Here is a 26683-nt window from a genome sequence, read left to right as displayed (position 1 = left end):
ACATATTAATAAGATCAAATATGACTATAGATGCAACACACATGCATTGTAAATTCTTTTAGGAATATGGAAGTTATTTTGGTATTAATAGAATTATTATAGCTTGGTCCCCAGATCTGATGAAGAGACGTATGGCATGGAGTCCACAGAGAGGACTGCTTAGGGAAGAAAGGTTACAAGTGAGTTAAGGGTGTTTTTGCCAGAAAGGCAGAGAGGTGCTGATGGCCCATAAATGAGGAAAGAAGCATTTAACTTTTACATGTTAATGCTGTGTACTTGTTAACACTTTTGCACAAACATTCATTTTTCCATTATACCATTATGTGTCCATTATGCAACACTATTTTTCAGGGATTATCTCCCAAAAGGACTGACATGCTCACATGTACTCCTCAACTGTGAGTCATTTTGAACACTGAAAAAAATTATAGAGATCCAAACTAAAATAAATATTAACTTTTTAAATCATTGGAAGAAATATCTGTTAGCTTAATTGCAGTGGACAAATTCACAGTTGAAAAGTCACTGAAATTTGACAATAAAAGAGGCATCAGATATTTTGGCAAAGATTTTGCCCAAAATAAGCTAAAGTGTAAACTTATTAAAATACTATAAGTTGGTAGAAATCTTACGAATTACTAAAACACCATCATATAAATAAATGTTAAAGGTTATGTACGGAAAGTTGATAAAAACACAAACATGCTAAAACTAATGAGTACAAATATTAGAAAGCAAAAATTCGAATTAACAGACAGTTTTGTGTAGTCTCTGCGTTTAAGAAAGTTCAAAAAGACTGGCACTTTCTACATTGATGGCATCAAAAAGAATGATAAGATGAAGCTTTTCTGGAAATCAATTTAACATTGTGTCTTAAGGAATCTCAAAAGTGTTTGCATACTTTTACAGTTAGTCCAATTTTGAGAATGTGCTGAAGGTATAATGAGAAATGGGAGGAGATTTTCATAGCAACGTTTGCTTTATGATGGAGAAAAGGGAAACAAGTTATGTATTACATACAGGTCACCCACACTTTACACAGTACTGGGCTAACTGAAACCTGTACAGACTGGAAACATGTGCTTGCTTTGCATGGATCCCAGTTACCACAACACTGTTCAAAGTGAGGACTGCCTGCATTTAATAACCGGCTAGGCATAGACATGTGCCAGACAAAATAGAAGCTGGCTGTAAATATCTAGAATCTCTGGAGGGGTGTATTGACTGTCATCATCAGGAGACTGGGACTATAGCATGACAGATTTTTGCATTAGAATGTTATAGAGACATTAAAATGAAGAAATTCCCAACGAATGAAAGGGCAAATCATTTTATATAGTTTTTTTGTGAAAAAAGAAGGGCACACCAATATATATATTATGACAATTTTGTAAAACACGAAGATTAAGGAAAAGTAAAGCTTTCTTTATATCTATGTCACAATTTTCCATGATAAACACTTACTGCCTTTATTAGCAAGAAACAAACAAAAAATTTCATTTTCAATATCATCCAGATCCCAAGACATTAAATTAAAAAATCTTTACTGATTAATGTTTGAATTTGAATATGAAAGTAGGAAAAAGCAGGGATTAAAAACCTGTTCTACACCAGTGTGGAACAGCTTGGTCATCCATGTTTTTCTAATTCAATCTCCTACTATTTTTCCCCTTAAAAGTATTGTGCTTCCAAATATTTTGACTTTCTTCAGTGTTAAATAAAGTCATGCTTATGTTGTTTAGAGTGGGTGATGAGGGCAAGTCAATATCAATATCTACAATATTTTAATCTAGAAAATAAAATTTTCTTTCATTCAGAAGTTTCCTTCTCAAGAGAAATTTCCTCCAATTAAAGGATTTTTTCCTCTTCTTCTTCTCAAGCTTAAACATCACCTTCAGATAGTCAGCATACTATGACATTAGAAAATTGAAACAAATTAAAGTTGAGTTCCAATAAATTGCAACATGTCCCATACACTTGATATCACACTTTGTATTTAACCATCAGGAAATCTTGACTGTTCTACTTTCTAAATATTACATATTAAATCTTAACACAGCTTGTCAGAATTTCCTCTGCTACCAGTCAGGTCTAAGATGAAATTATCTTTTGCCCAAACTATAACAATGATCTTTCTCCTTCCACACTTGACGTCCTCTATCCTCCCATGAAAGCCAGCGATCTTTATAAAGATAAACTACATCACGTTACGGACTTGGTATAATAGTCCAAGCCTTTCCATACCACTTGAGCTAGAATATAAACTTCTTAAGAAACATCATAGAGTCTACAAGTACTTATGTAATGCCTTCCTATACACCTCTCTAAATTTTTTGACCCCTTTCTCCTCAGTCCTCCTGCCCTTGCCACATTGAATTTCTAACTGTTTCTTGAATATGCCAAGCATATTCTTACCTCAGGGCCTTTGTACATACTGTTCCCTCTGTTTACAATGTTCTCCCATCAGACCTCTGGGTGACTCATTTCATCACTTCATTTAGATCTCTATTCTAATAACACCTCCTCTGAAAGGGATTGCCTGGCCACTTGTCTAAGTTAACCCATTTCAAATAGCTCTTTAATCATGAACCATGGTCTATTTTTCCTCATACCATTTATCACTTCAGAAATGATTATTTGTTTATATGACTCTATTTATGTTAAAGTTACGCCCCTAGTCCTGAAATGGCCAGCCAGTGGCTCTTGTCATTAGAGCCCATTGAGAGCTAGAATGAGGAAGAAAGTCCCTGGTCATCTTCTTCCTCAACACACAGCTCCACCAAAGTTTTCCTTGGAAGGCTACAGCCACTCTAGCACCTTCATTGTGAATCTGGAAGAGATTGAAAAAGAAACTGAGCTCTATTTTCTTCCTCTCAACTCTGACATCCTGTTGGTTTCTTCCATTGGCCAAATTCACCTGGAAACTAGTTACCAAAGGAGCTCCATTGGTGTGCTCCCTAAGGGTAAAACTCCAGGTAGACAGAGCAAGTGGAGAAGAAAAGGCAATAGCTTTGGGTGGGCTAGGGTGACAAAGGGAGAATCACCAGCACATCTATATTATCTACATATCCACAATGTTCCCTAGCTACGTGTTATTCCTACTGAAAAATAAAGCACAAGGCTCAGATTAATAAACAGCTAGTCCAAGTTTAACAAAATTTAATTCATCTCCCAATGGTATTCCAAAAACAGAAACTTTCTCCCTAAACCATGTATTATTCTATCTTACATGTCATAAATAAGAGAACTTAATATTTCCCCATGTCAAAAAGTATTAAGACATTAAGGCATAAATTAAAATAAATAATGAATCCCACTGGTTCATAATTCTCAGGAGATTTGATTCCCTGATGATATTGGGGAGTGGGTAAAAATCATGTTCTCAATATGATTATGATTTACAAAAGAGTAAAAGAGAAAGTGGTTGTTCATATTTTGAATGATTTTCTGCTGGAAATAATTAAACCCTAGGGATTCGGTCCCTTTATAACAATTCCATTATAAACTCTTCACTTCTTCATATGCATGCTATCATTGGGAAATCACCCTTCATTCACAGGTGAGATTAGGTATTGTCGAAATATCTCAAATAAGTATTTTAATCAAAAAATAAAATTATGGGCTGAAACATATTCTGATGGAGTAGTAAATGTCTTGAATTAAATTTTACTAGTCTTTCAGAGTATAAGCATTTGTAAATGGAGAATGGAGATGAATCTTGCCCAAGCCCCACAGCTAGGAATCAGAGGATATGGGTTATCCAGGCAGAAACTCTGACTGCAGACCCGAGTAACTGTAACAATTTGCTGACTCTCAAGAGCTAACCGTGCTTGCTCTCTCTTGTTTCATGAAGAAGAATAAGGGGATAGTATTAAATAATCTCTCCGATTCCTTCCGAGTTGACAATGTTACTCTTTATAATTATAGGCATTGTATCATATAATGGTCTAGAGCCCCTTCATGGAGAATGGGCCACTTTCAGATTTATAACCTGTATTAATTATTCAAAGTTAATCCAAAATGCATTTCATGAGGAAACCTGGGTAGTGGCAGCAAGCATCTACATGAGAGAGCCTCCATGTGAGGGTGGATGTCATGAGTGTAAAGCCTCAAGTGTCCCCTGAGCCACTTCTGTCCACTTGCAAATACTTCTCTCTGAAGTCACCTTGCTCAACTCATGTAGGATGTTGTGTTCTGTTTCTTTAAAGGAAGGTTATTACCATAAAGCACTTAGTTAAACTATTTGGAATGTTCATTGCTCGCATTGCTCATTTCCACACAGTAAAGATTTGAATGGAGCTAATAATTATTTTGGCTCCTAATTAATGTTTAAAATATAGAGACTTAATAATGTACCATCACAGCACCAAAGTGAGTTTTTCTAGTATGAAAATTACTATGATCTTTGAACTTAAAGAAGAAAAACCACAAAATTCTTATGATATATTGATTTAGGAGACTTGCCTTACATTTTATTACCCTGGTCAATAAGCCCAAAGTCTTCATGTGCAGAATGGAATAATGCAATGGGAAAGAATGCTGGAGTGGTACATTCACAAAGTGCCTTACAAAGTAACCTGTGTCCATCTTTGCTGTTTCAGCTATCAAAAAGAGTCAGAATAATATCGGCATACCTGGAAGCATGTTATTGAAAGAAAATGTAGATTTTTCCATGATGGTCTTCGTGGTCACTTTTATCTTGCACAAATTTTGGGAGATACACTTTATGATATCTTGCATGCCGTCTCAATGTATAGGTAACATGATTATTATTTCAAAATGACCATGTAACTGTTTTAAAATACTTAAATTGATTCATGCAATAGAGTTTTTCTCTTGCTTTTTGCAAGAGTTAAAATAAGGTAAAGTTACAAGAAAATTGTTATGATGTAAGGATATTTTTGTCGATCTTTTCTTCATGATTTAGCCCCCGACCAGTGAGACTTTTAATACGTTATTTTACCACTCCCCAAAGAATATTTATGCCACCAATATATGTGTATGTGTATAGCAACACACACACATATTATTTACGTACGTTATATACATCTGTTTTTAAACAAAAACACTTACTTTTGTGCTCCGTGAACCAATTTTTGATCTCAATGATTGGCAATAATATACAAAACAAAGGAGAAGCTTTGAGCTGAGTCGTAAAATTTGGGGAAATCATGGCCTCCTGAAGTGGACTGGAGTGGGGAAAATGGACAGACTTTCAGGGAGAGGGAACAGCTTGGAAATAACATTGAGTTTAAATGGACAGTTAGATCCTGGTTTTACAAGAATATATGCCATATATCATTTCCACATCTCTAAGTCCATTCAGCTCTGAAAAACAGATAAGTGTCGATGACTGATGCTTTGGATACTACATCAACAGGTATATTGAAAAACAAAGGATTACAAATTCAAAGAAACAATGTTTAAGGAAATTGTAATTGAACAAAAACAACAAATACTTGCAGTAACAGAATGATTTTTCAAACAAGAAAAGATTTGCAGAAATTCATTTAAATATGACAGCTTTTATATAAAAGACCTCTATATTGATTTAGACATGTAATACATCAATCACATGCTTACTTATGTAACATGTATTTACAAGTTTAAGCGAAGGGGAAGAGGAATCGGATGACATGTTGAGGGTAATGCAGAAACGACAAAAGACAAATGCATTTTTTATTTTCTTTACTTTAGACCTCATTTGAAGCCAGCAAACACAATGTCAAAGAAAAACTATTCAGCAGTGACTGAGTTTATTCTCCTGGGACTGACTGATCGAGCAGAGTTGCAGCCTGTCCTTTTTGTGATTTTTCTAGTCATCTACCTTATCACAGTAATTGGCAACGTGAGCATGATTTTGTTAATCAGAAGTGACCCAAAACTTCACACTCCAATGTACTTCTTCCTTGGTCACCTCTCCTTTCTAGATCTCTGTTACGTGAGCAATGTCACTCCTCAGATGCTGGTTAATTTCTTATCCAAGAGAAAAACCATTTCTTTCATTGGTTGCTGTATACAATTCCACTTTTTTATTGCCCTGGTGATCACAGAATATTATATGCTCACAGTGATGGCTTATGACCGCTACATGGCCATCTGCAAACCCTTGTTGTATGGTAGCAAAATGTCCAGATCTGTTTGCCACTCTCTCGTTGCTACTCCTTATATTTATGGCTTTGCAAATGGTCTGGCACAGACCATCCTGATGCTTCGTCTCTCCTTCTGTGGACCCAATGAAATCAACCACTTTTACTGTGCGGACCCTCCTCTCTTAGTTCTTGCCTGTTCAGATACTTATGTCAAAGAAACTGCAATGTTTGTGGTAGCTGGTTTCAACCTGACTTGTTCTCTCACCATCATCCTCATCTCTTACATTTTCATTTTCACGGCCATTCTTCGTATCCACTCTGCTGAGGGGAGGCACAAGGCTTTCTCCACCTGTGGGTCCCATCTGACAGCTGTCACCATCTTTTATGGGACACTGTTCTGCATGCATCTGAGGCCCCCTTCTAAGGCCTCTGTAGGACAAGGGAAAATTGTAGCTATTTTTTATATCTTTGTGAGTCCTTTGCTAAACCCTTTGATCTATAGTCTTCGGAACAAAGATGTTAAAAGAGCAATGAGGAAAGTGATCCGAAAGAAATTCTTTACTAAATAAGATAGACGTTTTGGTCACAGATATATAACATATCCATATTATCTGACCAGTTAATGAGCATTTTAAATTAACCCATCACTTTTTGTCATTAAGTAATTTTTATCTTTTGTAATTCTCATGTGGGACTTAGAAGCATGTGTCAAATTATTTGCTAGAGTTTACAGTGTTATCTCAGAGAATCAAAAAGAAAATACCACATAGAAATTCAGAGACAAGACTAAAAGGCATTGTTATTGCTCTATAAAATCAATAAAGAACAGAGGAAATTACCTACATTACTCACAGAGGTACAAAGTTCTAAAAGATAGAATTATCAAATGATTCTATGCCAATGATAACTTGTTAGATTTTTATAGTGCTTAATAAATTCCAAACTATTTTCCAGAAACTCATCAACTATAGCAGATGAGTTTTTATTTCTTTTCTCCTATACAAATTATACAAATTATATAGCAATGAAGATCTTTGGGCATCTCAGATTATTGCTCTAAGCTGGAAATACCAAATTTCCTTCAGAAGGGTTTTCTTCTTTTTCTTTTTTTTTTTTTTTTACTAATATTCATTCCCATTGTAAAACTGATTTTGTGATTTCACTTGATTTTTTATTATGAACCATTTCCAACACACAGCCAAAAATGGAAAACAATATAAAGACTAGTTACGGAAGCTTAACTAACCATTGTTAAGTTTTCACACAATGCCACTTCTGTTCCAGATATTTCAGATACTCACATATTCTCAAATTGAATCCTCCTTGTCTCTCTTTCTCTCCTAATTTCCTGCAGCAAACTCTGATATGAATTAATGTTTCTTATCACTCCATAGAGTTTTAACTTTTCTGGGTCTTTATGCATTAACAGAATTGCATATTATTTTTATATAATATTACATTGATTTAGTTATAAATGAAGATTTAAAACTATATAAATGAAATCACTTTTGCATCCTTCTGCAATTCACTTTTCAATAAATATTGTTAGATTTATCCATTCTGGTTCATTTAGCAGCACTTTTGATTGATAATTCTATGGCAATGTATAAACAAACCACAATATTTACATTCATTCTTCTACAGATCAACAATTACATTTTTCCAGTTCCTGATAATATGAAAATCCAGCAATACATTTTCTTGTGGAATTTGGGATGTGTAGCAGTTCAGAAGTTCCTCTCATGGATAGACCTAAGATGGTAACGTCTGGGTCATAAAATATGAACATCTTTAATTTGTAGATGTCGCCAAATTGCTCTAGCAACTTACACACTTGTCAACACAGTATGAGAGTGCCTTTTACTATACATTTTTGTCAACACAATACGTTGTCAGACCTTCAAAATGTTTTCCAATCTGATGGGTGCAAAAAGGTTTCTCACTCCTTGTTTAAGTTTTAGAATCATCACTACAAGTGAAGTGTTTTTAAATGCTTTGATGCTAATTGAAGATTTCTCTTTTGTTCAGTTGTATGTCCATATTCTTTGCCTACTTTTCAGCAAGTTATTTTCTTTATTTCCTGCATTTGTAATAGCTTCTTGTGTATCTGAACGAAGTAATAATTTTTTAATGATATATGAAACGCAAATATCTTCAACCTGTTTGTAGCTTGTATTTCATTTCTGTGCATGATATATTTGGTGAAGCAGAAGTTTTTCACTTTAACATAGTTCAAATTTATTAATCTCTTTATGGTTGTGCTTTGTATGTCTTGTCTAAATAATTCTTTCCTGTTATTAGGATATTCACTTATCTTCTCTTTCAATGTTTTACAGTTTTGGTTTTGCACATGTAAATCTTTATTTTGCCTGGTGTATTAAATGTTGCAAAACAGACTCTAATCCTATTTTTTAATGAAAAAAATCTCCATTTTTCTAATACTCCATACATTTCTGAAAACTAAAGTTTTAGTGTAAACTCTGTCTTATATCAAGATTTCATATGTATCAATCTGTTTCTAGATTCTTTATTCTAGGACCAATCTGTCAATCCTTCATCAATACAAACTATTTTTACAAAAATTGCCTTTACTGCCCCTTATCTGAAAAATTGAAACATTATTTTCTTAAAGGACCTCTGACAGAATATACCATTAAAATGTATTCATTGTTGTCAGTGCTGTCAAGTCAATTCTGACTCCTAGTCTCCCTGGGTACGGCAGAGTAGAACTTAGCCTGGTCTTTTTGCACCATCCTCTCTCCTTCCAACACTATATCACAAACAGCTCCACTGCTATTCACAGGGTTTTCAAGCTGATTTTTTCAGAAGTCAGTGGCCATGTCCTTCTTCCTAGTCTGTCTTAGACTAAGACAGACTAAGAAGAAGGACATGGCGGAAGCTCTGCTGAAACCTGTCCACCATGGGTGACCCTGCTGGTGTTTGAAATACTAGTGGCGTAGCTTTCAGCATCAAAGCAACGTACAGCTACCACAGTCTGACAACAGACATGTGGGTGGTGTTGTTCCCTGACAAAGAGAGGAGACTGGAGGTTGGAATATCAAATCTTAACCACTAGACCACCAGAGCTGGCATTAAAATGTATACAAATACCTATAGCCTCTTCAGAGTCCATGTCCATCATTTCCTCAGAAGGGGCATGAAACCAACTTCATTGATCCAGTAGTGGTGGTTAAGAGAATGAGAAAGAAAAAAAGGTAATTTATAGACTATATTTAGTCTTGTATCTACCCTCTTATTTTGGTATTTAACATCACAAATATTCTTTAGTTATGGCTTATCATATTTTCAAGGTGTCATCAGTTCTGCATGCCTTAATCATTATATCTTTCCTACTCACCTGGGCCAATACCCACAGTGGAAGCTGCCATGACCTAATTTAAGAGTTCACAAGGAAAAGAGCCAAGGCAGTCATTTTATTTTACTCTTTAGCCATTAAAGGCAGTACATTTCTTGTTGGGTAATTTACACACCCATCCATGTCATGGCACCCGACTTCTTACCGTTGTTTTTTCTTCTTGGAACATGCAAATTATGGAAGACAATGGTGGCAGAAAATTCTCAAGAATTGAGAGCAGAGCAGAGCAGGTCCTATTAGGTCAATCTGGTTGATTTTTTTTTTCAGATCTTCAGTATTCCTACAAATGTTTGATTGTTTCATATAAAAACTCAGAGAGATGTTTGTGGATTTGTCTATTTCTTTTTGTAAATTTTTCCTTTAAATGTTGAGGCTGTATTATTAGAGCATGTCAAGTAATGAATTAGTATTATTCCTTTTATCATTTTATAATTTCTATCCCATCTTTGATGATGAAAATCTGAAAGTCTATTTCTCCCTGATATTCATATATGTTTAGCACTATTTTTCAACCTTTTTGTTTAGTTGATGCCTACTATGTGTATTTCTGTCCTTTGACTTTCAGGCCTTGAGTCCTTCTAATTACTGACTTTCTTATTTTATTGTGAATATTGAGACTTATTAATATTTTCTAACAGCTTATTTTGTGCTTTTAAAAAATTTTCCCTGTGCTTTTCCCCCATTTTCTTACCATGGATTAAGTTGTGTTTTCTAAGTTCCTCTTTTTTTCTACTTCTTGTTTGATTAATATACATTCTATTTTCTGTTTTTAGTAAATTCCATTAAATTTTGATACATATACTTAACTAAGTCTTTATTACTCAGTAAGTGTATTTTTTTTGAATAATAAAAGGAACATAGAATATTTTAATTCCAGTTACCTTTGGCTTCTATCTTACATGCTATTGTGTGGAAGTATAAAATAAATCATTGATAATAAATTCTTGTTTTATAATAGACTGTTGAAATATAGTTTATATTTTATATATGATTACATTATAATTATATTACTTTTTTGTTTATTATCAACGTTCCTTTAAATTTAGCTGCTTTTTTCAATGACTTTCTCACTGTTCTGTTTGCATCCTACTCTTTCTTCTGGATTTAGTTTTCCTTTGTGTGATATATACCATTAATTAGCTTTTTTCCCTGAGAGTTTATGGGAGATAAATGCTCTCTGCTTTTATTTGTATGGAAATGTCTTGTTTTAATTTTAATTGTCAAAGAAGAATTCATTTGGGTATGAATCTAGATAGGCAGTTTTCCTTTCAGTGCTTGGAAAATATTTCATACTCTGGCTCCTGTTAGTTTTGTTGTACAGATGATGGTACTACTAGATTTTTTATTTCTCTGTAAGGAAAATATTTTCTTTTTTTTAAGTTTTGAAATTTTCAGTTTCAGTTTTTTCTTTGTGGGGATTAAGTTGTATTTACCCTTTTCCACTTTCACGGCCTCCTTGGCTGATCTTTGTAAGTCATACCCTCTTTGTGTATGTTCTCACAGTCTCACGTACCTTTAATTTAAAGGATATTTTATAATGATAATTTAAAATTATATGTGTGATTGATTCATGGTTGCATCGTTCCCCAAATGTCTGGTCCATGAGGACAAGGTCTGTGTCTGCTATTGCTCACGATTTTAAAGCCAGGATTTATCCCAAAACCTAGAATAGAGACGGTTCTCAGTAAATATCTATTGAGTTAACAAACTATCACTATGCCCTTTGCATTACGATTATTTGGGTGCAAACTCCACCTTCTATCACTTTCTAACATGATCTTCATGAGCTTATAGATAATTTAAAACCTGATTGTGAAACTTTAAGTGTGTGTCCTTCACCCTCCCACAGTAAAGCATAAACTTGTCAGGGACACAAACCATCTTTTGACTTTCTGTTATGATTTCTACATTAACAATACAGTGCCAAATAGAAGGTTTTCTCTGAACATTTTTTAACTTAATAGATGAATGAATGAATGAGTGAGTGAGTGAATGAATGTCACTATACCTGGAGAATGTTTAGTATTGTGTGAGCTTTCGTATTTCTTTGCTGAACTATCAACAATGTAATTTCAAGGATTGTCAATTGGCCTGTTTGAAGCCCATCTTTAAAACTTATTAGTTGTATACACCAGGGAAAGTTACCTAACCTCCCTTTGCTTCTTTCCCATCTGTAAAATGAAGATAAAAATAGTATGACCCATGCGTTTTCTGGGGATTAGCTGAGATAATGTTTATAAAGTGCTAAGCTAATTCTTGGCACATCTTAAGTATTTGATTCTTGTTACCCATAAAGATTACCCCACATTCTCTTTTCTTTCCTGTGGTTTCTTAAAGAAATTAGCCACTCATCCCATTTCATCTCCCTACAGAGTTTCATTTTTTAAAGATAAGGAAATGTGCTCCATAAAGCGCAATATCACCTGGGAGAGAATAACCAACATTTGTTGTATATTCAGAGTATTAGGCACACATTGCACACTCCATAAATTATTCAGCAAGTATTTGTTGATTGACTAATATCTCCCAGGGCCCGTGACAGTTGATCACAGTCTTTACCCATAAGGGTTTGTAGTCTAATGGTGGAAATAGAAATATTAGTAGGTAATTAAAACAGACTAGGTTAGACAATGATGGGGCAGAGTGACAAGAGAGCATGGAGGTTGGAGGTCGAACCCAGTTCTGTGGAGGTAGAGAAAGCATCTTGTGAGAAGACTTCATTTTGAACTGTTCCTAGTGCCAGGACCAACTTGAATCTGTTGAGAATAAGTAAGGCACTGACTGGAGGGAAGCTAAGGAAATATTTAAAAAATGATGAGGGAAGTAAGGACAAACTGTGACTTTAGATTGAGAAATGGCAGCTACCTACAATTGAAAAAAGTGTATAAGACAGGAATTCAAATCCTACCCAGCCACAGAACAGCTTCCTGACACTGGATGGGTTAGTCCATCCCTATTCTTTTATTGGGCCTCTATTTCTTTAGCTGAAAGGTCAGGATGGAGTGCCAACCTCTGAGGGTTACTTTGAGGAATCAATTAAATTACTTATGTGAAAGTTGTCCTTAGGTAGGAAGTGCTTACAAAGGTATTTGCCAACAGCCCTGTCTGTTTCCCACTCTTGTTCATGGCTGACCCTGCTTGAGACATCAATGTTCATCAGAGAGGACATTGCTAAGAACTCTGCATTTAAGGAGAGGAGACAGTTTCAGTAGAAAAGAAAAAGAAAACATAAAAATCAGACCCTCATGAAAATCTCAAGAAGAACATCTTTGTGTGCCTTCCACAGAGATTTTAGGACAAACAATAAATTTGAAATTTTGGAAAATATGACAGGCATATGATTAGCTTTCTGACCCTAGAGAGTTCCAATTAAACCCAAGAGTGGTGATTTGTGATGTAACACTCATCACTGCTACTCTCAAATCCTTCTGAGACTTTCTGTTAGAGTAGGTCCCTACCGCCAACACCCTGGTATAAATATGAGTACATTTTACAGCTTAGAGAGACATCAAGAAGCTTCCTTAATCAGAGGTTAGGAAAACAGGTGCTTATCAGAATCATAAGTAAGTCTTTGTGTTTTTACTTTCTTTATTTTTAGTCAAGAAGAGATTTTATTAAAGTCTCAAAGTGACATTTACAAATTATAAGGATTTTCCATCCTTAAAAATCATATTGTCTCTGACTTTGCAAATCAATGGTGCTCAGGAATCTAGAGTTTTATCTCTGAAAGAGAACATGCCCTTCTCTCAGTGGTTGTTGGCAGAGACTTAGTGAGGTCAGCTCTGAAAAGTCTTAACTCTATTTCTTGCAGCACACATAGCATCCCTACTTTACACAAAACATTTTTCTAAGCTTTGAATTAGCTATTTTATTCCTCAGGACAATTGCATTTCCCCTTCTACAGCTGGTAAAATTAAGGTAGGACAGGTTAAATAATTTGCCACTATGATTGAATTCATAATCGGTGGAGCCAGAATCAGAACAGGTTACTAAGTGGAATTAGATTCATAAAGTTCTGACTTTCTAGATACTAAAGTATTGACTCCTTGATATTCAGTATGTTAGAGCAGACCCTACATAATCTAATTTGATTTATTTATTTTGAAAAAGCTGCAACAAGGCTAGATGTTATCCAAGTTCACTCGTAAGTAAGTTGGCTATGGAGCTGAGTATAGGTTCCAGACCCATCCAGAACCTTTGCTTGATAGAATTTTTCCTTAAACACAGAGAAAAAGCTCAATGAATAGCTTAGTGCTCCCCTCTCCATGTGCATCTGATCATATGGACTTACCTGCTGATGAGTTAGGCATTAGTGTATACCTATAACTAGGGTTGATCTCACTTCAGGCTGCAAATGTCAAGTTCACACAAGACACTCTGCTGGGCTTTAGACTCATCTCTCACTGTGGAACTCCAGTTGTGCACACTTTCCTTCCTTGCAGATGCTCTCATGAATTGATATTGTTTTCTGATGCCTGCCTCTAAGCACCTTATAAATTTAATTTCAAGGCTCTCCTCCTCTTAATTATCTGTTGGAAAATTCCTAAGTTACCGTTGTAGGGAGAAGGAGGAGAGGGCAGTGAGGAGACAGAGGTAGTCCCATTTACTCTCCCTACTGCAAAGAGAAAGTCACCCTGAAAACAGATAAGAAGTAGTCAGCTTGTCTTTATCTGTAGTTCTCAATGGCATAGAGCTCTTTATGTCCCTAAGGACAACATGAAAACATATTTCAGTCGGGTTTTTTTTCTGCATCTCCTTATTTCCAATTAAATAAGGCACTTCTATTTCCCAAGATTTTAAGTCACCTGGAGGGTTGGTTCTTAAAAAGTGACGAGTTATTATGCTTATACTGCTCATTTCAAACATATCCCTTATCTTCACCTTCACATGCATAAATGGACAAAATCATATTTTCCTCTGTAGACCTCTAGGATAATTTTAGCATTAGTGCACCCTGTTTCTTCAAAATACTTTGAGGCAATCCTTTCTGTTTTCTCTAGCAAAGCTTGAACCACAACTAATTTTCTTGACAATAGGCTTATTGCAATTTCAGTCGATCTTCCTGTGCAATATGTTATAGACCTGTCACTCGTGCAAAAGAACTAAAAAGGAAAACATTCTGGTCACTGCACACAAATGTAAGGACATTTTCAGCAACAGGACAGAGCTTACCCCAAAACAAGAGATCGTATAGTTAGAGCCAGCTTATCTATGAGACCCTTAATATATTTTTTTTCAAGGGGGGATAAAATTTTGAGTATGTGCTTTTATCTTAGTTGAAGATCCATAGTTTCATTAGAGTTTTCAAGGGATTCATGTAAAAGATTAAAAAACAATGTTTAAGGACCATTCTTACAGTGAATTAAGGTTAAAGTTTTTCCATAGCTCTACTTGCTTTTTGTCTTAAACAAAGTCTTTTCTCATTCACTTGTAATTGAATGGCCAACAACAACAAAAAAACTAGCCTGTGGAGCTGGGTTACCATCTAGAGGATCTCACCAGGGCTAAATCCTTGCTTTGAGGCTTCTTTCTCTTTTCCTTCTTCCTCTTCTTCTTTCTCCCCTTCTCCTATATTCCTCCTCCTCCTCCTACTTCTTCTTCCCTGCTCCTCTCCCTCCACATCACCCTCCCCTGCTTCCTTCTTCTCCTTCTATTCTTTACTTTAGCAGGGGTTAAGACACTATGCTTCTCCTTTCATATCCCAACTGTCAGCTCTGATACCCTCTGTGTTCCAGGAAAAGCTGGCTTCATGGACATGCAACTTATGCAGTTGGCAGGGCTCTGTTTTCAGAACTCCCTCTAGGTTGGTTTAATGCTCTGGTGTCAGAGTCTTGAAATTCTTAACAATTTTTGAACAAGGATCACTTACATTTTTATTTGTCCTAGACTCTGCGTATTACATAGTTCTCCTAGTTGCAGGTTTCACAATTTGTGGCTTTTTACCATCCTTGAGCTACTCCACTGTGAGTTCTTTCTCCAGGAGGTAGAGGCTCTCTCTGCTTGTGAACTAATAAACTCACAAGCGTCTTGTTCAGAAGATGTTCACCTTTTTCTCTGGCCGGACTCAGACAGTCAGATTGGCTACGGTTTTCTTTCTCTGTAAACACAAAATTTTCATTCCTTTTTGACTCTGCTGTTACCAGTACCAATGTTCTACTTCAGTTGGGTTTTGATGGATCTCACACAGGTTACTGAGCTTTTGCATCACGACCATTTCAGAAAGCAGAGGTAGTTGTTAGTGACATGCAACAAATGAGTCCTTCTGCAAATGAAACCCTGAAGTCGAATTTCTTGCCCTGTTTTTGTAGATCTGAAATTGCCAAATCCTAAGATTTTTCATTCCATTTTTCTCAGTTGTGGTAAGCATTACCAATTCTCTCCGTGGGGTTTTCGAGGTGTAGAAGAACATGAAAATATGTCCTAAGTCACTTTGCTGCTGTCATATAAATAAATATCCTGGTTGCGGAGTACTTCCTGCTACACACTTCTTGAAAGGACTGCACCTAACCCCTGACTCCTCTTCTCCAGGGAAGGACACTGATATTCTTGGAAGGAAAGTCTTAGGTAGAGATGAAACAGACTTTCAATCAAGTGAAACATTCATATTTTAGGGAATATCTCAGTTGGATTTTCTGCACTTCTCTGCATGAACTCTTTACACACGTGTATCATTACCACTTCCACAGAAAGATCACATATGACATCTCTGCATCTGATCTTTATACTTCCTAGAGCATCCTTCTTAAAACAGGCTTATTGCTTGTTCTCATCCTCCTTCAATTTGTTGCTAAAAATTCACCTCTTCGTGAGTTCTTCCTTGATGTTACTATTTAAAATTTGAACACCCTTTCCTCCAAACTCCATCTTCTTTATTTTTCTCTATAATAGTGCCATTTGAAATACCATTTACCTGCTTACATTACTAGCTGAATCTGTCCACTACAATGTGAATGCCAGAAAGGCAGGGGGTTTGAAGGTTTTGTTCCTTTCTGCATCAGTAGTGCCTAATCACATGATACACTGAGCATCAGTAAACACTTGTTTATGAATATCTAGTTTTATGTCAGCCTGACTTGAGAGGGGGGCAGTACTAATATTGTTAATCCTACTTACAAATGGGAAAAAGTGGTGATTCACAGTTAGAGATCATTGTATGTCATCAATAGCTATTATTAGTGTGTATTCAACCATTATTCATTAAGAACTTACAGTTCTGGGCAAAGAAGATATAGGTGTCAAGAGTGTTTGTCACTGTCTTTCTAAAATTTATACTAAAGTAAGTTCTAGTGACACATTATTGAAATGAGACAAGAATTGTGGAGGTTTTAAAGAAAATGAAGTGTGAGAGAATGTGAAGTGTGAGAGAAAAAAATAAAAGCATCTCAAGACAAAGAAGAGGGGATTCAGCTCTAGCTCTGAAATGAAGGGGATGAAAAGCCATAGGGATTGGAATAGCTCTAATAGACACAAGTTGTGATTAATAACAAATACAGACTATGCAAAATTTATTTCTTTTCTTTATCAACACATTACATCATTGCCATAGATCGTCCTCAAAAACTGTGTAAGATTTTATTTGATTTAATATGCATTTGTTCATTTATTTGACATGTTTATGGGACTACTGTGACTGTGCCTTTTTAAAGTGTGATTCTGGGAACATCTGCATTGAAATTTTCTGGGTACTTGTTGAATATGAAGTTCCCAGAATCCCACATAAAACTTTCTGAAACAAACGATCTGTGAATTTTCTTGATTAACAAGCTTCCCAAGCAACTGCTTTGTACACTGAAGTTCCAAAGCACTAATTCTCCTAAGGATATTATGTCATGAAAAGCTCTGTGGAGACACAGATATGAGTAAAACATTGCAAGTAATTAATCTTTCATGCTTACGCTTTTTCTTTTCTTTTTTAAAATCAATATATAAATATATGCTTAGAAGTCACAAGATAATGATGAACTGGACTTTGTGCCTGACGCTGAAGAACTAACATATGAGTAGAAAGTAGATTCACTATGGTGATGTAATGTGCTTGTGAATAAATTAGAGGTTTATAGAGTGCACTAAAGCAAAAAGCAGAAAGGGATTAATTCAACCTCATGAATGATGGGAGTGAAGTGAGATGTTTCACAAAGAACTGGCCTTTAAACTAGGCATTACAGACTGAGTAGAGTTGAGAGGCAAAAGAGAATATGTGCCATAGTTGTATATATGGATATGGTAATAGGTATAAGTATGGTTATGTATAGGTACAGCTAGAGGTAAAACTGTAGGCATAGAGACAGATGTATAAACACAATTCAATGTAATGGCTTAGTAAAGGTACAAAGTTGGGGTTATGATAGTTTTCATCTGAATGACGAGGGAGAAAAATCATTTCAATAGTCAGCAATGTTATTTGTACCTTCATGTCTGCTTTATTTTCATTTATTTCAAGTGCAGGCACAGGCTCTCAGAAAATGTCCATCAAAAATGACAGTACATGGGGCTGGCCCCGTGGCCGAGTGGTTAAGTTTGCGCGCTCCGCTGCAGGCGGCCCAGTGTTTCGTTGGTTCGAATCCTGGGCGCGGACATGGCACTGCTCGTCAAGCCACGCTGAGGCAGCATCCCACATACCACAACTAGAAGGACCCACAACGAAGAATATACAACTGTGTACCGGGGGGCTTTGGGGAGAAAAAGGAAAAAATAAAATCTTTAAAAAAAAAAAAAATGACAGTACAGTAACAGAATTCATTCTCCTGGGGCTCACGGATAGTCCGGAACTCCAGGCTCCCTTCTTTGTGCTGTTTCTGGTTGTGTACCTTGTCACCCTCTTAGGCAACCTGAGGACGATGGTGTTAATCAGACAGGACTCTCCTCTTTACACGCCCATGTACTTCTTCCTCGCTAATTTAGCCTTTGTAGACTTGTGCTACATCTCAAATGCAACACCACAGATGTTGACTAATTTCTTATCAGAGAAGAAGACCATCACCTTTGCTGGCTGCTTTATACAGTGTTATATTTTCATCGCACTTCTCCTCACTGAGTTTTACATGCTGTCAGCAATGGTCTATGACCGCTACGTGGCCATATGCAACCCTCTGTGCTATAGTGTGAAAATGTCCCGGCGTGTCTGCATCTGCTGGGCCACATTTCCTTATGTCTATGGCTTCTCAGATGGGCTGTTCCAGGCCATCCTGACCTTCCGCTTGACCTTCTGCAGATCCAATGTCATCAACCACTTCTATTGTGCTGACCTGCCACTCATCAAGCTTTCTTGCTCTGATACTTATTTCAAAGAGCATGCCATGCTCATATCAGCTGGCTTCAACCTCTCCAACTCCCTCACCATCATCCTGGTATCTTATGCCTTCATTTTTGCTGCTGTCCTCCGAATCAAATCAGCAGATGGAAGGCACAAGGCATTCTCTACCTGTCGTTCCCACATATTGGCTGTTACACTATTTTATGGAACACTCTTCTGCATGTATGTAAGATCACCAACATATAAGACTATTGAGGAATCCAAAATAATAGCTGTCTTCTACACTTTTGTAAGCCCAGTGCTTAAGCCGTTCATCTACAGTCTGTGGAACAGAGATGTAAAGCAGGCCTTGAAGAATGTCCTCAGATGAAATATGGTCGATAAGATGGCACCGCCTCCAATTTCCAAAAAATCCTAATTGTAAATCTTTAGCTCAGATGTCTTTGCATTTTCATGATGAGTTTCGGTGTTCTCTCTGGATATGTCTCAAATATCTCAGCTGAAAATCTTGAGTCTGGGAAGAAATGAACTGAATTTATTAGTCTAGGCCCTTGTTACTCAATGTGTGATCCATGGACTGGCAGGAAAAGTGTTACCTTGGAGGTTGTTAGAAATGTAGAACCACGTTCTGCACTTCACATCTACTATATTCAAGTCTCTGTTTTAACCAAATTCTAGGTGATTTGTGAACACATTAGATTTTGAGGAGCACTGCTCTAAGTGAAAATTCCCAACGCATATGCCCTGGAACCCCAGTGTGCTCTTGTTTATAATGGTAAACAGAATAAACATGCTCTCACCTCAGTTCCTTGAATTTATTCCATTCTTCTTACTATCTATCTTTAGGGGATAGAACTTTTTAAGAAATGCCCTTCTGTACTTCTCTTTTGACTTACTAAGTAAAGCTAGAAACTATGGGTCATGAGAGTGGTTTCCTGTTTCTTGTGAATGTCCACGTATACTGGTCAATATGAGAACAGGAAGAGAGAGGAATAGAATGATCTTTCTTTTCCTAGACTTAGTTTGTGGGTCCAGTTTGTGGCCTCTGAGCTATGGGGATCTACTTCTTACCTATGACTTGCAAGCCTCGATCCACAAACTCAGGTCTAGGAAAAGAATGAATGCTTTCTGTTCTCCAAAATTTAGAATTTACTTGGAATTATCTTTTATCTTGTCTTCTCATTTTATTTATTTATTTATTTATTTATTTATTTATTTGAGGAAGATTAGCCCTGAGCTAACATCTCCTGCCAATCCTCCTCTTTTTGCTGAGGAAGACTGGCCCTGAGCTAACATGTGTGCCCATCTTCCTCTACCTTATATGTGGGATGCCTACCACAGCATGGCTTACCAAGCGGTGCCATGTCAGCACCCAGGATCCAAACTGGTGAACCCTGGGCTGTCGAAGTAGAATGAGCAATCTTAACCACTGCACCATGGGGCCGGCCCCTTGTCTTCTCATTTTCAAATGAATATTTGGATTAATGATTTCAGTATTATTTATTTTCTCATATATGTTTATACATTTCACCAAAACACTGCTTAAGCTGAAAGCCACTAATTTTTCTATTTTTTCTCATTCAGTCTGCAATATTTTTCTATTTTCCTAATGACTTCTTAACTTCTGGGTTGTTTAGCAGAGAGTCCTTCATTACCTTATATTTGACCTTTAAAAACTTATTTCACTGTTACGTATTTGTAGTTTATTTTTATTGTAAGAGAACACAGACTTATGATTTTAACCTTGAAATTATATTGACTAGTTTTTTTCAAGGTTCATTGAGATATAATTGACATATAGGATTGTGTAGCTTTAAGGTGTACAACATGATGATTTCATACATCTATATATTGTGAAATGATTATCACAATAACGTTAGTTAACAAATCTATCATCTCACATAATAACAGTTTTTCATTCTCTTAGAAGTCGCCAACTTATTTAAGATCCACTCGCTTATCACTTGTTAGAGCACAAAAGTATTTTAACTATAATCACCATGTGGTAAATTAGACCTGCAGAAATTATTCATATTATAATTGGAAGTTTATACCCTTTGATGAACATTTCCCCATTTTCCTAGCCCCTACCTATCATCATTCTATAATCTGATTCATCAAGTTCAGCTTTTTAGAGTCCACATAAAAGTGATATCATACAGTATTAGTCATTTTTTTTTTTAAAGATTTTATTATTTCCTTTTTCTCCCCAAAGACCCCCGGTACACAGTTGTATATTCTTCGTTGTGGGTTCTTCTAGTTGTGGCATGTGGGACGCTGCCTCAGCGTGGTCTGATGAGCAGTGCCATGTCCGCGCCCAGGATTCGAACCAACGAAACACTGGGCTGCCTGCAGCGGAGCGCGCGAACTTAACCACTCGGCCACGGGGCCAGCCCCACAGTATTAGTCTTTTTGTTCCTTCCCAAAGAAAGATAAAAGTAAAAACTGACTATTAAAAGGAAGCGAAATACTAAAATATCAACATTAAGTTATATTGTGCAATTAAAAAGAAGCCAATTTCAAAGAGTGTTAACCAATTTGGAATATTCTTATAATACTATTCAGTTTTAAAACACTAAAACCTAATATTCATGCATACTTGAGGAGCTGTTATGTAAAATTGTTTGTGGGCAGACAAGAACTGAAAGGTAATATGTAAAAGTATATAACAATCATTAATTATGTAGTAGGGAAAATGATATAAAACTCTTCTGTAACAAGAGTATACTAAACCAGAAGTGAGTATTCTCTATTAAGAAGAGATAATGTTTTGATTAAAGGAAGCTAATGAAACAAGTCATAGAATAATTAAAACATGTAAAGTATTAAGTTCTTTCTTGAAAAAAGAGCACATATGCTTTTATAGTCAAGAGAAGTAGAATAAAATATACACCAATGTGCAGTGAGAAAATCTTTGAAATTAGAGATGTGAGTTTCTTTTTCATTAAAGGAAACTGTGTAATATATTGAATTAAAGTAAATCATTTTCATATTGAGGAAATATATTTTAAAGCACTTCACTTTGCTGGTAAGAGTAGCTAAGCAATGCTCAATATTGATGACCTAGGAAGTGAAAGGAAGAACATCTTCTAATTAATCAAGTGGAAATGAGTTCTTGAGTAGGACTAAAAACATGACATTGCATAATGATAAACAGCTATCTTCTGTTGTATTTCCTATCAACCATCATTTCCACACAGCTTTTCCATTCATTTTTTTCATTAGACTCTCAATTAATCCCTAGTTACGCACATATGTAAAAAAATATTGTTATCCCAAAGAATTGCATTCATGTAACACCAACAAGGGATACTTTTTATTGTTTATGAGGCTTTTATGTTTTTTATCATTGGGAGACTGTCAAAATAGAACTTTTTTCCATTGAACTAAGGTTTCTCATAAACACTCTTCTCAAAGCCTGTTTCACATCGTTGTTCCCCAGGCTGTAGATAAATGGATTCAGGGTGGAACTCACAAAAATACAAAACATGTGCACAATTTTCCTTGTTCAACAGTCTGCTCATTTGCTGGTCTCATTTACATGCAGCACAAAACACAATGAAGGCCATCGGGGGGGCTACAGGTGAAGTCTTTGTATTGCCATTCACTGCAATATGTCTTCATAAGTGTGATGTAAATGAAAATGTAGCAGATGAGAATGATAAGTAGGGAACTTTTGAGTTGAATCTTTGTAGACACAAAGAGGGCAGTTTGCTTCATGAAAGTGTCATAAATTGTCAACATTTAGAGAGATAGGCAAGAACAGTAGAAATGATTGTTGGTGTTGGGTCCATAAAAGGACAAGTGAGAGGTCAATATTACCTGCATTGTGCCCACTGTAGAACCTCAGAAGTAGAGGAAAGAGACCAGGCAGATGCAATGTGGCCTGGACATTTTGCTGTTGCAATGCAAGGGATTGCAGATTTCCACGTACCGTTCATAGGCCATGGCACCGTGCATGTAATATTCACCAAGAACAGACTCATGAAGACTCACTGAGAAAACTTGCAAGTATTCCCTTGTCCACTCCTATTTACTACTTAAATCTCTTCATCCAACTACTTCTCCTCCTTCTGCTGCTTTGAGCATTCATTTTCTTCTTCATCTTTTTTTTTTTTTTTTTTTTTGTCCAAGCTTCCTTGATAGTGGAAACAAAAAAAGGAGAAGAGATTAATCAGGTTTCTGTCTGGATTCCACCATTGATGTAATTGTTAAAAATTTTCTAGGTGAAGAAACGGTTTGAAGAATTAGGTTCCAATGCTTTGCTTTTGACCTGCTTTAATTTAAGTATGGGAAGAGGCCTGATATCGTACCTCTGTTGTCATTTTTTATTAGCACCTTATTATCAAACATCTAGTGAATAATTTGATCAAGTTGACTCTGAGGAAAGTAAAACTTACCTTTAATCCAAATTTATAAAGAAAATTTACTTACAATAAAATGTAAAAATTCTAATACACTTTGACTAATATGCACAGCCATGCAATCATAATTCTAGTTTTCAAGGGGACTATGTAGGTGGAGGGAGAGGTAGGAATAAGGCATACAAAAATGCCACAAAGCTCACTCTTTAACAAGATTCTGGCTTTTTTACTTGAATAAATGGAATCAATTTTCCTAGAATTGTTGCAAGCCTTTGGTAAATATCCAGAGTTCTCAAGAGTTGATTGTGACAACTTTTGCCAGTGTTCTTGTTGCTTTTATGGAGGAACTGGTTTGGGGAGATCATCACTCTGCCCTTCAGGAAGTTAATCTCGCTCTCTGTATATGATGTTTTTGAGATTCATTTAAGTTGTGTTAGTAGTTTGTTCAATTTTATCACTGACTCGTATTCCATTATCTGGGTCTATCACAATTTGTTTATATATGCATCTGCTGATAGATATTTGAGTTTCTTTATGGATGTAGGTCTTCTTTTCTCTTGGATAAATATGTAATACTTGCTGTGCCATAGTTTTATAAGGCTCTTAACTTTATAAGAAATTTTATAAGGAACAACCAGTTTTCCAAAGTAGTTGAATTATTTTATACCCCATCAAGTGATATATTATGAAAGTTACAATTACTTCACATTGTCATTATCTATATTTTTCTTGTTAATCTTTGCAATTATCACCATTAATGTGAATATAAAGCATTATCTTTGTTGTAGTTATAATTTCCATTTTCTTGACAATTATAGATGTTGACATTCTTTTCATGTGGTTATTGACTATTCACTTATTTTATGAACTTTCTGTTCACCTCTTATACTTTTTTTTTTAGTTAGGATGGTTATATTTTGACCAGTTTATTGTTGAGAATCTTCATGTATTCTGAATACAAGTCCTTGTCAGAATTATGGAATGTGAGCATCATTTTTCCTAGTCTATGGCTTTCCTAGTCTTTCTGCTCCTCAAATCTCTCATCTATTGTACCTTCTTACTCCTCACTTTCATTAGATGACTTCATTTCAGTGGTTATAGAGAAAAATGTAAGCTTTCTGATTGGAATTTCAATTGCTCTTTACTATATTAAAATTATAAAACTTATATACACATATTTTCCTCCTTCCATGGTGTTAAAACTGATGGTTAAATTCTTTATATGTGCTGAAGATCTCATAAACAGTACCAAGCTGTTTATAGAGAAGTTAGGTAGGGACATTGGCCTCAAAGGAGAATCTAGTTCCCAAAGCATCAAATTAAGTTTATGCCCCTGAGGAGCAAGGAGTATTTAATTGGTTTTTTTTTAGAATTATTTAAAAAATACTCCAGAGAATATACTTAAACACATTATAAATCTTCCCACTGTGTTTTTATTTATTCATTTTTTTGAGGAAGATTAGCCCTGAGCTAACATCTGCTTCCAATCCTCCTCTTTTTGCTGAGGAAGACTGGCCCTGAGCTAACATCCGTGCCCATCTTCCTCTACTTTATATGTGGGACGCCTGCCACAGCATGGCTTGACAAGCTGTGTGTAGGTCCACACCAGGGATCCAAACCAGCAAACCCCAAGCCGCAGAAACAGAATGTGTGAACTTACCCACTGCCCCACCAGGCGAGCCCCCCACTGTGTTTTTATAAAGTATGGTAAGTCAGCTTTTACAGGTAGGTCATTTTCTACATTTCTTCACAAAAATATGTTTTGTTCTTTTGTGTGTAGATTAGTATGCCCTAAATGTTGGGGAAAATTGCCTCTAAAGCATCCTAGCTTTACTTTCTTCCTAATACTTGCTTCTAACTGACATTATATTATACATCTTTACCTATGTGTTTAGTATCCGTTCCTCCTCCTACCATACGTGCTCCATGAGGATGGGGAATTTGTTCACTGCTGTAGCCCTAGAATGGAAAAATATTGAACTTTGAAGTTTGCATGAAAAAATGAGTGGGGAAATTTACAAACCAGAGAGAACAATTTTTCATTCTGTACCTTCTGAGCCATATATTAAGAGCTAAATTTCACTAATCCAATGACCTCTTTATGAAATTAAGTCAGGCTACTATGGGTTTCCAGTGAAAATACTGTACAGAACATTTATCTTTTATTTTATACCTGAAACAATAGGATATCACAGCTGAAGGGACCCTAGAAACCCAACTTCCTTCACTTGTCCATTTGAATGATGCTGACGACTTGCTGCTTTTCATATGAGACTTGCACTGTTTTGGCTTTTTTTCCCAAAACTTTTGAACAAAATATCAAATATGAAGCTTCCTAATAAGACAGTATAAACGTGTGAATATGTATACATATAATATGCAATATTATTGTATACTTTAAATTAATTAATATAAATAAAATTATATATAAATACATAGTTATAAATATATGAGAGAGAGAGTGTGTGTGCACATTTGAGAGATATATATAGAGAGAAACAACAGAGATATGGGGTGAATATATTTACATAGACATCCTGATGTGTTTGTTGATAGGAGAATAGCAATTTCCTCATACATGAATAGATCAATGTATAAGTGATAAAACCGTTGGAATAAAATAATAAAAGCAGAATCTGGAACGGAAAGAATTCCTTACTTTGTCACTTTTAATTTTCAAGGGATAAGAAAATGTCTTCTCAAAACCACACTGTAGTGATGGAATTCATTCTCCTGGGACTCACAGATGATCCAATGCTAGAGAAAGTCCTGTTTGTGGTGTTTCTGGTGATCTACCTAATCATGCTGGCAGGGAATCTGTGCATGATTGTGCTGATCAAGATTAATTCCCACCTCCAAACTCCCATGTATTTCTTCCTTAGCCACCTCTTCTTTGTAGACATTTGTTATTCCTCCAACATTACTCCAAACATGCTGTACAATTTCCTCTCAGACCAGAAGACCATCTCTTATGCTGGATGCTTCACGCAGTGTCTTCTCTTCATTGCCTTGGTTATCACTGAGTTTTATATCCTTGCTTCGATGGCATTGGATCGCTATGTAACCATTTGCAGCCCTTTACATTGCAGTACCAGAATGTCCAAGAACATTTGTGTGTGTCTAGTCACAGTCCCTTACACTTTTGGTTTCCTCAATGGACTCTCTCAGACACTGCTGACTTTTCACTTATCTTTCTGTGGCTCCCTTGAAATCAATCGTTTCTACTGTACTGACCCTTCTCTTTTAATGTCGGCCTGCTCTGACACTTATGTCAAAAACATGGCAATGTTTATAGTTGCTGGCTTTACTCTCTTAAGCTCCCTCTTCATCATTCGTCTGTCCTATGTTTTCATCATTGCATCCATCCTGAGAATCCATTCAGCTGAAGGCAGAAACAAAGACTTTTCTACTTGTGGTTCCCATCTCACAACAGTCACCATCTGAGAAGTCTGTAGAGGAGTCCAAAATAGTTACAGTGTTTTATGCTTTTTTGAGCCCGATGCTAAACCCATGGATCTACAGCCTAAGGAACAAGGACGTGATCCAGGTCATGCAGTAAATGATTAAGGGAAATCTCTTTCATAAAATTGCATTTTAA

At 36.0% G+C, this 26683-nt stretch overlaps 2 protein-coding genes and 1 pseudogene across 2 annotated transcripts; all 3 read left to right on the top strand.

Annotated features, from left to right (window-relative positions):
- The first annotated feature begins 5722 nt into the window (after positions 1 to 5722).
- LOC106832582 (olfactory receptor 5M5-like) lies at positions 5723 to 6661 on the top strand. Its single transcript, XM_014843424.2, has one exon. The coding sequence runs from the start codon at positions 5723 to 5725 to the stop codon at positions 6659 to 6661; it is 939 nt and encodes a 312-aa protein (XP_014698910.2).
- Positions 6662 to 8981: 2320 nt separating this feature from the next.
- LOC106832667 (olfactory receptor 5M11-like) lies at positions 8982 to 19091 on the top strand. Its single transcript, XM_014843521.3, has 2 exons — positions 8982 to 9016; positions 18191 to 19091. The coding sequence occupies exons 1-2, from the start codon at positions 8982 to 8984 to the stop codon at positions 19089 to 19091; spliced, it is 936 nt and encodes a 311-aa protein (XP_014699007.3).
- A 6685-nt stretch (positions 19092 to 25776) lies between these two features.
- On the top strand, positions 25777 to 26683 carry LOC139040587 (olfactory receptor 5M1-like; annotated as a pseudogene).

This window comes from Equus asinus, chromosome 17 (genome assembly GCF_041296235.1).
Source record: "Equus asinus isolate D_3611 breed Donkey chromosome 17, EquAss-T2T_v2, whole genome shotgun sequence".
Classification (NCBI taxonomy): domain Eukaryota; kingdom Metazoa; phylum Chordata; class Mammalia; order Perissodactyla; family Equidae; genus Equus; species Equus asinus.
Note: the sequence above shows the minus strand (reverse complement) of the source record. Positions and strands in the feature narration are given on the sequence as shown.